Source organism: Miscanthus floridulus, chromosome 16, assembly GCF_019320115.1.
Source record: "Miscanthus floridulus cultivar M001 chromosome 16, ASM1932011v1, whole genome shotgun sequence".
In the NCBI taxonomy this organism is placed as follows: Eukaryota; Viridiplantae; Streptophyta; class Magnoliopsida; order Poales; family Poaceae; genus Miscanthus; species Miscanthus floridulus.
The window spans coordinates 11,728,407-11,741,219 of record NC_089595.1 but is presented as its reverse complement, the minus strand read 5'-3'; the positions used below and the strand labels follow the sequence as shown (position 1 = coordinate 11,741,219).

The following is a 12,813-nucleotide window of genomic DNA, read 5'->3' as shown; positions in this document are numbered from 1 at the left end:
GTTATCTTTGCAGAAAAATCATTGGAATACAAACTAGTTTTCCTCTCAGAGACAAGCTGAACACTTGTGTTCTATTGAAGGGATATAATAATCCTTCCAGTGTGGTTAATATTCGATGGTGATGGAGCCTCCCATCGATGATCTGCACACCATTACAACTCCTGGACAACGACAAGATGGTTTTTCTTCCACTTCTTCTCAGCAACAACTCACACTGTATACCAAAGACTATGTGATCCCTCGTTCTTCTCCCAATCAACCAATGAATCAAACATGCAATTCTCCGGTGTAGTCACCATCCCTGGAATATACAATGTCAGTAGCAACCTCGGACAGAACCACCTTCAGATTGCTGCAGGGGTTAGTCCAGACTACCAAAGGGTCAAACCAAACAACACTCTTCACCACATAAGCCAGATCCTGATAGAAGACATCGATGAGAGGGTCGAGAGGGTCGGCTCGCATGAAGGAGAGGCTGCTCTTCACGCCGCTGAGAAGGCCTTCCACGGTATTCTTGAGCAGGTATACCCGCCTTCACTCGAGTGGTCACCGCTTCATCACAGCGGCGAAGCAGATGGACCGGGTGAGGGTAGCAACAGTTATCACAAAAGGCCTCGCAGAAGCAGTTTCACTACTGACATTTCCAGTCACAGCATGTTGCAGTCCTTGCCAGCCCCATTGAGTCCATATAGGTATAGCAGGAGTCTTTTCCTGCCATATCAGCCTTTGGCAAGCACTGGGATGGCCTCGAGATTTGGTTTCCCTGCCTTGCAAATTAGAAGAGAAGCCAAGGATGCAAAGGGGTTCGATAAGATGGTGATCCATTTGGATGGCGACAAGCTTTCCATTTGCAGACTGACCACTGCTACAGCGAAAAAAGTACCCGGCAAGAGCAAATATGCAATCTTTCCATATATCCAGACTTGGATACCAGGGAAGGGTGGAGTAAAAATTAAACCATCACTTGCGAAATAAACCACAATGATAAGCTCGACAGTGTTCTGCTATGCTATGGTCCGGACTGTTTCAATGAAACAGCAAGGTTGAGAGACATGGCTGCAAAGGAAGCAAGTAAGAATTCACCAAAGGGTGAAAGCTGTTAGCCCCTAGATCGCTGGCACAGGTGAGTCGACCATTCACCGGCGTTGCCGACCACACACTATGACTAGAGGTAGAAGAAGGGAGAGAGAATAGAGCACACACAGCACAAGCACCAGCGTTGGCCGGAGCTCGGACATGGAGATGGCAAAACTGAACTCGCTCTCTTTACTGAGTTGCAGTGGGAAGCTATATATACAACTCTACCCATTTAATCATAGTACACAGACATGTCAGGCTGCCATGTTGCTACAGAGACTAGATGTGACAGCAGGGCTGACTTTTGCGCCTGCCCCTGCCGTGGCTACAGTGCCGCAGGGGAGCCTTTCGGCGCTTGCCCCTGCAGCAGCTACAGTGCGACAGCAGGGAGCCTTTCGGTGTCTGTCCCTGCCGTGCGTTCATACAGGGGAGCAACAGATTATTTAACAATTCTTTCCCTAATCCTGCTGCTAACCCTAGAACCTCCACCATGCCGATCATCTTCTTCAACTCCGTGAACCGAAGATGGCCGAGCGGCTTGGTGAGGACGTCCGCGAATTGCCGACCAGTTTCGACGAACTCGATGACGATTTGCCCTCCATCGACATAGTCCATGAGGAAGTGGAACTTGACGTCGATGTGCTTGCTCCGGTTGTGGAGAACCGGATTCTTCGCGAGGGCGATGGTGGGCTGGTTATCTACCATCAGTGCTGGTGGGTGAGCTTCCACACCGGTCAGCTTGCCCAGCAGCCATACAGCTTGGCACGCCGCTGTGGCCGCCGCCACGTACTCTGCCTCGCACGTGGACAGCACCACCACCTTCTGTTTCAGCTACAGCCACGAGATTGGAGCCGACCCGAGGAAGACGAGCATGTCAGAGGTGCTCCGTCGTCCGTCGATGTCCCCCGCCATGTCTGCATCACTGAACATAGTGAGCTGTAGCCTACTTCTGCCGGTCTTGGAGAAGATGATCCCATGATCCACTGTCCCTTTGACGTAGCACAGCAGCCGCTTCACTGCAGCCCAGTGATTCTCTCAGGGATCGTCCATGAAGCGGCTGACGTAGTCCACGGCGAACGCAATATCCGGCCTCGTGTGGACTAGGTAGCTCAGACTACCGACGATACTCTGGTAGAGTGTTGCATCTACCTTCGGCACGGTACTGGCCTTCGTTAGCTTCAGCTGCTCCTCCATCGGAGTCACGCATGGCTTGCACTCAGCCATGCCGCTCCGCTCCAACAGCTTCGAGGCGTACGCGCTCTGACCGAGCGTGAGCACCTCCTTCCCCTGTCTCACCTCGATGCCGAGGTAGTAGGAGAGCGCGCCGAGATCGCTCATTCAAAAATGAGCCGTCATTTCGCGCTTGAAGTTATCGATGTCCTCCGCACGTGTGCCGGTGATGATCAAATCGTCCACATACACGCCGATGACGAGCTCCTCCTTCCCCCGTCGCCGTGTGTAGAGCGCGTGCTCGGTTGCGCACCGTGTGAATCCAAGCTCGCCCAGCGTGGTGTCAAGCTTGGTGTTTCACGCTCGCGGGGCCTGCCACAGCCCGTACAACACCTTGCGCAGTCGAAGCACCCTGTGCTCCGCTCCCTTGACGATGAAACCCGGAGGTTGTCTAACGAAGACCGTCTCCGCCAGCTCACCGTTGAGGAAGGCCGATTTTATGTCCAGGTGATGGACGCGCCAGTCATTCGCTGCTGCCAAAGCCAGAAGCAGCCGGATAGACTCCATGCGCGCTACTAGCGCAAAGACTTCCTCAAAGTCGATGCCCTCATGCTGGACAAAGCCTCGGGCGACGAGGTGTGCCTTGTGCTTGACAATGACGCCGTGCTCGTCCCGCTTGACCTTGTACACCCACTTCGAGCTGATCGAACGGCATCCTGGAGGTGGATCGATGAGCTCCCAAGTCTCGTTTTCCTCGATTGCCTTCATCTCCTCCAGCATCGCCCGTCGCCAATTTTTATCACGCTCGGCTAGCGCAAACGTGGGTGGTTCCTCTACACTGGCGAGAAGTAGCTCTGGGTCATTGAGCAGCCGACCCACCAGGCCTGAGGGCCCTGTGCCGCCGATGATGTCGTCCAGCCTGCGGACCACACCTCCTCACCATCGTGGAAGGCATCCACAAACTCAGTGATATCGCTTGGAGGTGATGCGAACTCGATCGGCGTCGATGGAGTTCCCTATTCCGCCGAAGTGGTCAGCACAGCACCCCGGCTGCAGTGCTCGGCACTACTCCTAGACAGCTCGTCACCACTCCTGGAGTGGTTGGCACCACTGTAGGAGTGCTCGGCACCAGTCTTGGAGTGGTCGGCATCACTACAAGACCCCTCGACTGCGCTACGGGAGCGTTCGGCACCCGTCCTGTAGTGGTCTACACCACTGTAGGACCGCTCGACACCACTCCTGGAGTCCTCGGCACACCTCCCAGAGTTCTCGGCACCGCCCCAGGAGTGCTCGGCTCCGTTGCTGGAGTGGTCGGCACCTCCTCTCCAGCATTTCCACCACCGTGGATGACCAAGTGCTTGACGACGAAGGTGCCGGTGAAGCCGCCAGCTTCCTCCATGCCCGGACTGTCTTAGTCCCAGGCCGCCTTCTCATCAAACATGACGTCGTGTGAGACAAGCACCTTGCCTCTGCGTGGGTCGTAGAGCCGGTACGCCTTGGTACCTTCCACGTAGCCCAGGAGCACCATCGGTGTGCTCCTATCTTCGAGCTTGCCGAGGTGAGGCTTAGTGTTCCTCACATGGCCGACGTAGCCAAATGTCTCGGGGAAGGACACATTCGGCTTGCGTCCATACCAAGCTTCGAACGGTGTCTTGCCCTTTAGGGTCTTGGTGGGCACGCGGTTGAGGATGAACACCGCCGTGGTCACTGCTTCACCCCACAACCTTGTTGGCATGCACTTGGCCTTCATCATGGATCGAGCCATATCGACCACCATCTGGTTCCGCCGCTTCACCATGCCATTCTGCTATGGCAAGTACGGCACGGTGTGGTGTTGCACCACACCCTGATCCGCGCAGTATGCAGCGAACTCCACCGAAGTGAATTCACCACAGCGATCAGTCCTCAGCACACGCAGCTTCTTGCTGCTCTCTGCCTCCGCGAGCGCCTTGAACTTCTTGATCGCCTCCGCCACCTCGTCCTTGCTCGTCAGGAGTTGCAGCCACATATAGCGATTGCAATCATCCACGAGCAGGAGGAAGTACCGCCAACCACCGTTTGTGGTTGGTGTGATTGGCCTGTAGAGATTGTCGTGGACGAGCTCGAGAGCATCCACCACGTGATACTTGGCCGCCTTTGGGAACGGTAGTCTCCTCTGCTTCCCGGCCATGTGTGCTCGATGTGAGGCAGCCCTCAGACCATCTTCTCCAGCCGACCGAGCGCGTTGAAGCTGAGATGGCCAAACCAGGCATGCCACAGGCACGGCTCCTCGGTATGCCATGCTGTCAGGCACACCGGCTGTTCTACCTTCAAGTCGAGTAGGTACAGCCGGTTCTGGGACCTCTTCACCTTGGCAAGAGGCGCTGCTCCTGGTCCCTGATCCTAAGGACGTCATCCTTGATCAGTACCTCGCTGTCGCGCTCATCCAGCTGGCCAATGTTGATGATGCTTGAACACAACTGTGGGATGTAATATACATCTATTAGCGCGCGGTGCTCGCTGTTCTGGCACCTGAAGATGATGGTGTCGCGCCCTTGGATCGCCACCCTTGAGCCATCACCAAACTTCACCATGCCGGTCACGTTGCCGTCGAGCTCGGAGAAGGCTTCCTTAGAGCCCGTCATGTGGTTGCTGGCGCCGGAGTCTAGGTACCACCACTGCTCCTGTCCGCCGCTTACACGTCCGAGGTGGACTTGGGCACACGGTTTGTCGAGGTGGACAGCCTTCAGAGCCTTCCTAGGCCCTTCCACCGCCGGCCCCTCTCCCTTCTCCTTGGCCTCAATGTTGTGCAGTGCACAGAACGTCGCCATCAGGAGAGTGGCCTCATCATCATCATCATCAGCCTGCACCAGATGAGCCTTAGCCTTCTTCTCCTACTTGTGATTTAGGCACTGCTTTGCCCAATAGCCCATCTTCCCACAACGCCGGCAGACGTTGGGGTCGACCTTTTTCTTCTTCTCCGAAGAAGCCTTGCTTGGGCGCTTGTCATCGCCACCGCGGCTGGAGGAGGCTTCCCTGGACTTCTTCCTCTAGGCAACCCACTCCTCCTCTATCAGCAGTAGCTTGCCGTTGTCCGTCATTGCTGTGGCCTGCTCCATGCGCTCGTCCACCACCCGCAGACGGCCTATCACATCCTCAATGGTGAGGGTGGACAAGTCCAGCATCGTCTCTATGGAAAGAGCGATCTGGATGTACTTCATCGGCATGGAGTGGAGGTACTTGGAGACCGTCTCTTCTTTATCGATGGTGACGTCGTGGCTCCTCAGCTTGCTAATGAACATCTACAGACGGAGGGAGAAATCCTCCACTGATTCACCATCCTTGAACTTGAGGTTAGCGTATTCCTGCTTCAGCAGCTGGGCCGTCGCCTTCTTTGCGTGGTCGGAACCGACGCACATCGCCGCAATTGCCTCCCACGCCTCCTTAGCAGAGCTCTTCGCCCCCAATGGCTCCCTGTACTCCGCTGGCACAGCTGCGAAGATAGCCTCCAACGCTGCTATGTCGTCTTCTTTGTTGTCGGTGCCCTTGTCAATAGCATTCCAGAGTCGTCGGGCTCTGAGCTTGACCTTCTTGGTCACCGACCACTCGCCATAGTTTGTGCGAGTTAGCGTCGGTCAACTGGTGCCGCTAACCTCCCGCACTGTGCGCACGACGACCTCCTGTCGTAGCTGGGTAGCCACAGCAGTGCCGCTGCCGTCGCCCATCTCTAAACCATCCATCATCGCCAGCGGTTAGTCCGGTGACGGCGCTTATAAGGCTCTGATACCACTTGTTAGCCCCTGAATCACTGGCACAGGTGAATCGATCACTCATCGGCGTTGCCGACCATACACTATGGCTAGAGGTAGAAGAAGGGAGGGAGAACAGAGCACACACACATATCATAAGCACCAGCGTTGGTCGGAGCTCGGCCAAGAAGATGGCAAAACTAAACTCTCTCTCTTTACTGAGTTGCAGTGGAAAGCTATATATACAACTCTACCCATCTAATCCTAATACACAGACATGTCAGGCTGCCATGTTGCTACAGTGACTAGATGTGATAGCAGGGCTGACTTTGGCGCCTGCCCCTGCTGTGGCTACAGTGTCGCAGGGGATCCTTTCGACGCCTGCCCCTGCAACAGCTACAGTGCAACAGCAAGGAGCATTTCGACGCCTGTCCCTGCCGTGCGTTCATACAGTGGAGCAGCAGATTATTTAACAGAAGCAAAGCAACTGCTCAACAGAAGTCTCGAGGTACTAGGCAGCTCAAGAAAGAGGTGGTCGATCTTAGGACCCTCCTCATCCACTGTGCAAAGGCTGTGGCAACTGATGACCGTCTGTTGGCCAGTGAGCTCATCAAGAAGGTAAGACAACACTCCTCAAGAGTGTTAGATAATCTAATGCTTCCTTGTGTGAACACACAGCAAGGGAAGGCAGCGCCGAAAAGGCTCCCTGCTGTGGTACTATAGCCGCTGCAGGGGCAGGCGCCGAACGGCTCACCTGCCTCACTGTAGCCACGGCAGGGACTGACGCAGAAGTCAGTCCTGCTGTGTTATCTAGTCACTGTTATAGCAGGACATCTGTATTAGGACTAGATGAGTAGAGTTGTATATATAGTTTGCCACTGCAACTCAACAAAGAGAGTTTAGATTTGTCATCTCCTATACACGGCTCCGGCCAACGCTGGTGCTTATACTCTGTGTGTTCTCTGTTCTCTCTTTCTTCTTCTACCTCTGACCATAGTGTGTGGTCGGACAACGTCTGTCGTGCTTGGCCGTGGTCGGCAAGACCGGTGAGTGATCGACTCACCCGAGCCGGTGATCTAGTGGGCTAACAAAGAGATGGAGAGTGTTGCCAGAGACTGGCATTTTACTTCGTGAATGGCCTTGAGGCACGCCTGGCTGGGACAGGGAGCCAGTTGTTCCACAAGATGCTGGCGAAGCGGATAAGCGAAGACGACGTGTTGAAGGTCTACAACTTTTATCTTGCAGTTTGCCCTTTCAACAGGGCATCATACACCTTCGCTAACCAAACTTTTATGGAAACGTCAGCGGGCCACTCCAGGGTGCACATCGTCGATTTTGGTGTCTGCACTGGTTTTCAATGGCCATCACTGATTCAGCTTTTCGGTGAGCAAGGAGTGCCTCCAAGGCTTCGGATTACAGGTATAGAAGTGCCACGGCCAGGTTTCAGCCCCTTGGAGAATATTGAGCGGGCAGGGAAGCTGTTGGCTGACTATGCAAACATGTACAAGGTACCCTTTCAGTATCAGGGCATTTACTCACGATATGAAGATATTCAGATCGAAGATCTTAACATTGACGAGGATGAAGTGCTTATAATCAACTGCATGTACCAGATGAAGAACCTCGGCGATGAGACAGTAGCCATGAATAGCGCAAGGGATAGGGTACTGAAGATCATGAGGAGGATGAACCCAAAGGTGTTTATTTTCGGCATTCTGAATGGATCATACAGTTCCCCCTTCTTCGTGACATGTTTCAAAGAGCTTCTGTTCCATTACTCCTCTCTATTTGACATGCTTGATATGAGTGCTCCACGAGATAATGAAGAAAGAAAGCTCTTAGAGGGTGGAATGCTTGGGCGGGAAATCTTAAACATTGTAGCATGTGAGGGTGCTGACAGGATTGAGAAGCCAGAAACTTACCAGCAGTGGCAAGCAAGGTGCCACAAGGCTGGGTTCGAGCAGCTTTCTCTCGATCCTGCCATCATGAAGTTAGTATTATGGATGAAGAAAGAATTTTACCATGAGGACTTTGTTGCTGATGAAGACAACGGCTGGCTGCTACAAGGGTGGAAAGGGAGAGTACTATATGCAGTGTCCAAATGGAAGGTTAATGAATCATGTGCTGATCAGTAAGATTCAGACAGTTGGTGGTATGCACCATCTGTCCCTTGTTATGCAATCCTGAAGACGACGAATCCAGAAAACTGTAGACTATAAATTACTTTTGTCAGGTGAGATAGGAGATTGTCATGGAAGCAGGGATTCTGGCTTGATACACCAAATATTTTTTTTCTTTGGTTTTTAACTGGACTATGACGAAAGAAAATGGTTGTAATACTTTGTTTCTGTCATTCTTTATATGTTCCATAAATGTATTGTTCTTTTTATAAAAGTTCTAAGTGCCTTTTTTTTGTATAAACACGTACGTCAGATTCATAGAGAAATAAGTCTAGAAACCACAGAAAAGAACCATTGCTTTTTTTTCAAGAATGCACAAGAGGGTTCGTATCTAAAAAGTAAAAAATAGAGTTCAGTTTACAAAGGGGTCAAAGGCACACGCACATGCATGCGTCATGCGCATAAAAAGAATTATGGAAGCAACCAAAGATTGAGCACACGCTAGGCTAGGCAACAAAACTAACAGTGCTACTCCAGCCAAGGGCAGCCAGATGAACAACCTGTGTTGCTGTAGTTTCTTCATGTTCAAAATGAAGAGCGTTTCGATCCTTCCAAATGTACCAAGTGATCAGCGTGAAGATCGAGTCGATGCTGCGGCGATGTTCTAGCAAAGAACCATTAGTATCCTCTTAAAAGTACTCGTAACCAACGTTTCAAAAAGGTTGGGCCAAAGTGTAGATTGTTTTACCTTTCCAGTAACTAGTTTCTGATTTTCTTTTCCCATGTGAAACTAGTGTGGACCACACGAATATGATATGTGGTTAAAAATATTCTTTGAACTTTAATGTCTAATAATTACATTTCCCCAGATATTAAAATACTTTATAGTGTATCTCTCTATGATCACACAGTCACACGGTGGGGGCACCTGAGCGAAAATTCTGGAACCAAACACACCAGTCTGAATGAATAACAATGTCGCATAGTTTCTGACAGAAAACATTTGCCAGGAAGCCATTTGGAACACAAGCTGTTACCTTCATGTCACTATCGTACTTTCCATAAATAATCATAAAGAAGGTTACAAAAACCCATTCATAAAAAGGAAGACGCTGAAAAAGAGAACAAGAAGAAAGTCCAAGAATAGCAGAAAATAATTTGCTCGATCACATCGACAAGAATGGTTCATCAACACAACAAGAGATTCCAGACCTCCCCCAATAAAAGAAACTAGTAGTTTCTATAACATAGGATACCGCACCAAAAAAATACTGCTTTCCAACCCATGGTTTCTATGAGTAATAATTATTTTCTCTTTCTCTCTCCCAACTCTATCTTCTTCCTTCAATGGGAGTGCGACACGAGCTCCCTAGAAACTGGTGGTTTCTCCCCAATGGCGATTTCATGGTTTCTTGGTGCATTGGGTCAAGAGTAGACATGATTTCTTCATGAAGAAACCATTTCTATGATTTTTGCTCTCTTTCTTCATTAATTACGTTGCCATGTCAGCGTTTTGCCTACGTGGCAAGTCATTTAATGGGGATAGAAACCATCATCAATGCACCATTGGGACTGCCCTCAGACCTCTATAAGTTACCAGACAATAACATATTCTCTACGCCTTGAAGGAGAGCTCTTAATCATTGACCTCCCTCTACCATCTCCTTGGGCTCAGAGACTTAAGAGAAATAATCAGGTGCTTGCTCATGTGAGTTCACTAGCTGTTCTCAACAACTGTCTAGGTGTTTCATTGTAGTTGCGTTTTTTAGTAGTCTCTGTGACTTTTTATGTTTCTATATGCAACTTCGGCTTTCCAACTCTCATATACTTGATACACAGATATGTTTCTCAATAGTAGGTGCTCTTCAAGAAGGCGTGACTTTACAGGGCAAGCAAGGAGTAAATACTAACCTCAATAATGGCCACAGATTATAATTGCTATAAGAAAAGTGAAATCATCTTTTGAAGGTATCGTTTTGTACTTTTGTTAATGCTTCCAGCTCAGTTGGTCTCAAAAACTATTGACACCTTCCTATCAGCTTAGGGATTACAAAATTAGAGGAACTTTCATTCCTTCTTTTGGGATTGTTCCTCAAGAGCAATTCCATGTTAAATAAATTGGTTTTGGAGCTTTCAGTTCAGTTCAGTTCTATACAGAAGAAATAGCAGCATTCTCATGCATTTTATTCTTTTCCACTGTAGACACCAATGGAAGTTGTTGGTTTTCAACTCCAAGGTACATTTTGCAGTAATAACTTTTGAAAGGAAATTCCCCCATTGAGTGGTCAAGAAACACTTATTGAAGATTGGATCTATCTTATGTATATCATAAAGTGTTCCATGAAAAGCTAGTCAGTGAAACTTTGGAGCAATGGACAACCCTGAGTACCGTGAGATAAACTCAAACATAACTCTCAACTATATAAACCAAAAGCTGATGGAAGAAAGAGCTGATGAGAATATTAGCACGGACAAACATCATGATGCACTCCAGGCCATGGAGAAGCCCTTCTACGATATTCTTGGAAAGGCATATCCATCCTCACCTAAACAGACTGTGATCAATAGTGGCAATCAATCAGATTTCCCTGATGATATTAACAACAATTATAATGACCTGGAATGCAGTGGTAGCTCTGTCAGTGATATTCTTGGGCGCAAGGGTGTGCGCTTGATAGACATAGATGGCGGTTCTGAACTTTGCAATGTGGTTTTGCAATTCAACAGAACTGCTGAGGAAGCAAGGAAGCTTGTTCCAAGTATCGAGAAATTGGTGGTTGATCCAGAGAGCAATGGTCTTTCCAGTTCCAAACAAACAGTTGAGGCAACAATTAGACAACATAGCAAGCATACAAACAAAATAAGGAGCCACCCTCATGTGGACTTGGAGTTGGTGGAGGGGAGAAACAGTAAGCATTCAGCAATCTCAACTAGTGAAATAATCCGGGATGAAATATTTGACAGAGTTCTGCTCTGTGATGAACAGTATCATTGCGATGTGGCTCACCTTAGAGAAATGAAGGCAAAAGAAGCAAACATAACTCTGCAGTATGTCCGAAACACAAGATCTGCCCAAGGAAAAGAGAAGTCACAAGGTAAGAAGCAAGAAAAAGAAGAGGTTGATCTCAGGGCTCTTCTCATCCAGTGTGCACAAGCGATATCATCTAACAATCATCCATTTGCCAGTGAGCTACTGAAAAAGATCAGGCATCATTCTTTGCCATATGGAGATGGTTCTCAGAGGCTGGCAAGTTATTTTGCAGACGCTCTTGAGGCACGTGCGGCTGGGACTGGGAGTCAAATGTATCAGAAGTTAGTGATGAAGCAAGCAAGCTGCACAGACATGCTGAAGGCCTACAGCCTTTTCATTGCAGCATGCCCTTTCGTCAGGGTAGCATACTACTTTGCCAATAAAACAATCGTTGATGTATTGGGGGGTCGACCAAGGGTGCACATAATTGATTTTGGCATCTTGTTTGGCTTTCAGTGGCCATCGCTAATCCAGCGGCTTGCAAAGCGAGAAGGTGCCCCCCCTCAACTTCGCATCACAGGTATTGATGTACCCGAGACAGGTTTTCGCCCCTGTAAAAAGATTGAGGAGACAGGAAAGCGGTTGGCTGAGTATGCAAGAATGTTCAATGTACCTTTTCAGTATCAAGGCGTTGCCTCACGTTGGGAAGACATATACATTTCAGATCTCAAAATTGACAAGGATGAGGTGCTCATAGTCAACTGCTTGCACAAAATGAAAAACCTTGGCGATGAGACGGAAGACATAGATAGTGCAAGGGATAGGGTACTGCGTATCATGAAGAGGATGAATCCAAATGTTCTCATAATTGGTGTCACGAATGGGTTGTACAGCTCCCCGTTCTTCCTACCACGATTCAGAGAGGCTTTGTTCTATTACTCATCACAGTTTGACATGCTAAATTCAACTGTTGCACAGAATTATGAGGCAAGGATCCTGATAGAGAGGGATCTCCTTGGGGCAGATGTGTTTAATGTTGTAGCATGTGATGGTGCAGAGAGGATCGAGAGGCCAGAGAGTTACAAACAATGGCAAGTAAGAATCCACAAGGCTGGGTTCAAGCAACTTCCTGTTAATCAGACCATTCTAAAGAGTTCAGTAGACAGAAAGGGGCTTTATCATGAAGACTTTGTCATCGACGAAGATTGTGGCTGGTTGCTGCAGGGATGGAAAGGAAGGATAACGCATGCACTGTCTTCTTGGAAACCTAAAGATTCATAGATTAAAAAGTAGGATCAAAGACAATATTTTGTTTGGAAGTCAATTACACTTGTAATAATGATGTGATAAACTTTAGTTAATTTGAAACCTCCAAGCAGCCAATCTGGTTATGCAATCTTCAGCAGAAAGGTTCAAAGTACCTCGAATGGCTTCTTATGTTGGCTGAACTGATATTGAAACGATTATATAAGACATTGGCTTTTGCTTAAGTAGTAGCAAGTAAAATTTCTCAAAGCTTCGAGCAGCTTCATGTCAATCCAGTCATCTTGAATTTAATACCAGATAGGCAGATACAAAGAAAGGGGTTTATCATGGGCGTTTTGTTGCTGATGAAGGCAGCCGCTGGCAGCTACACGGATGGAAAAGGAGAGTAATTTGTGAGATATCAAATGGAAGCCTAATAAATCATAAGCTGATCAGAAAGCTTCAAACAGTTCTTCGTATGCATGCTTGTAGGTGCTTAACG

The 12,813-nt window shown here is 49.0% G+C and overlaps 3 protein-coding genes across 4 annotated transcripts; all 3 read left to right on the top strand.

Moving 5' to 3' along the window:
* Window positions 1–273: 273 nt before the first annotated feature.
* Window positions 274–975, top strand: LOC136510276 (uncharacterized). The gene has a single exon (XM_066504786.1). The coding sequence runs from the start codon at window positions 274–276 to the stop codon at window positions 973–975; it is 702 nt and encodes a 233-aa protein (XP_066360883.1).
* Window positions 976–1,052: 77 nt separating this feature from the next.
* On the top strand, window positions 1,053–8,110 carry LOC136512992 (scarecrow-like protein 9). The gene is made up of 3 exons (XM_066506993.1): window positions 1,053–1,098; window positions 6,460–6,616; window positions 7,069–8,110. The coding sequence occupies exons 1-3, from the start codon at window positions 1,053–1,055 to the stop codon at window positions 8,108–8,110; spliced, it is 1,245 nt and encodes a 414-aa protein (XP_066363090.1).
* A 1,609-nt stretch (window positions 8,111–9,719) lies between these two features.
* On the top strand, window positions 9,720–12,437 carry LOC136514256 (scarecrow-like protein 9). 2 transcript variants are annotated; one of them, XM_066508242.1, is made up of 2 exons: window positions 9,720–10,063; window positions 10,298–12,437. In XM_066508242.1, exon 2 carries the CDS (start codon window positions 10,467–10,469, stop codon window positions 12,345–12,347), a length of 1,881 nt encoding a protein of 626 aa, XP_066364339.1. In that variant the 5' UTR covers window positions 9,720–10,063; window positions 10,298–10,466; the 3' UTR covers window positions 12,348–12,437. The 2 variants fall into 2 exon arrangements, with proteins under 2 accessions (XP_066364339.1, XP_066364338.1); XM_066508241.1 differs by having other exon boundaries at window positions 9,737–9,791; window positions 9,954–12,437.
* The last annotated feature ends 376 nt before the right edge of the window (window positions 12,438–12,813 follow it).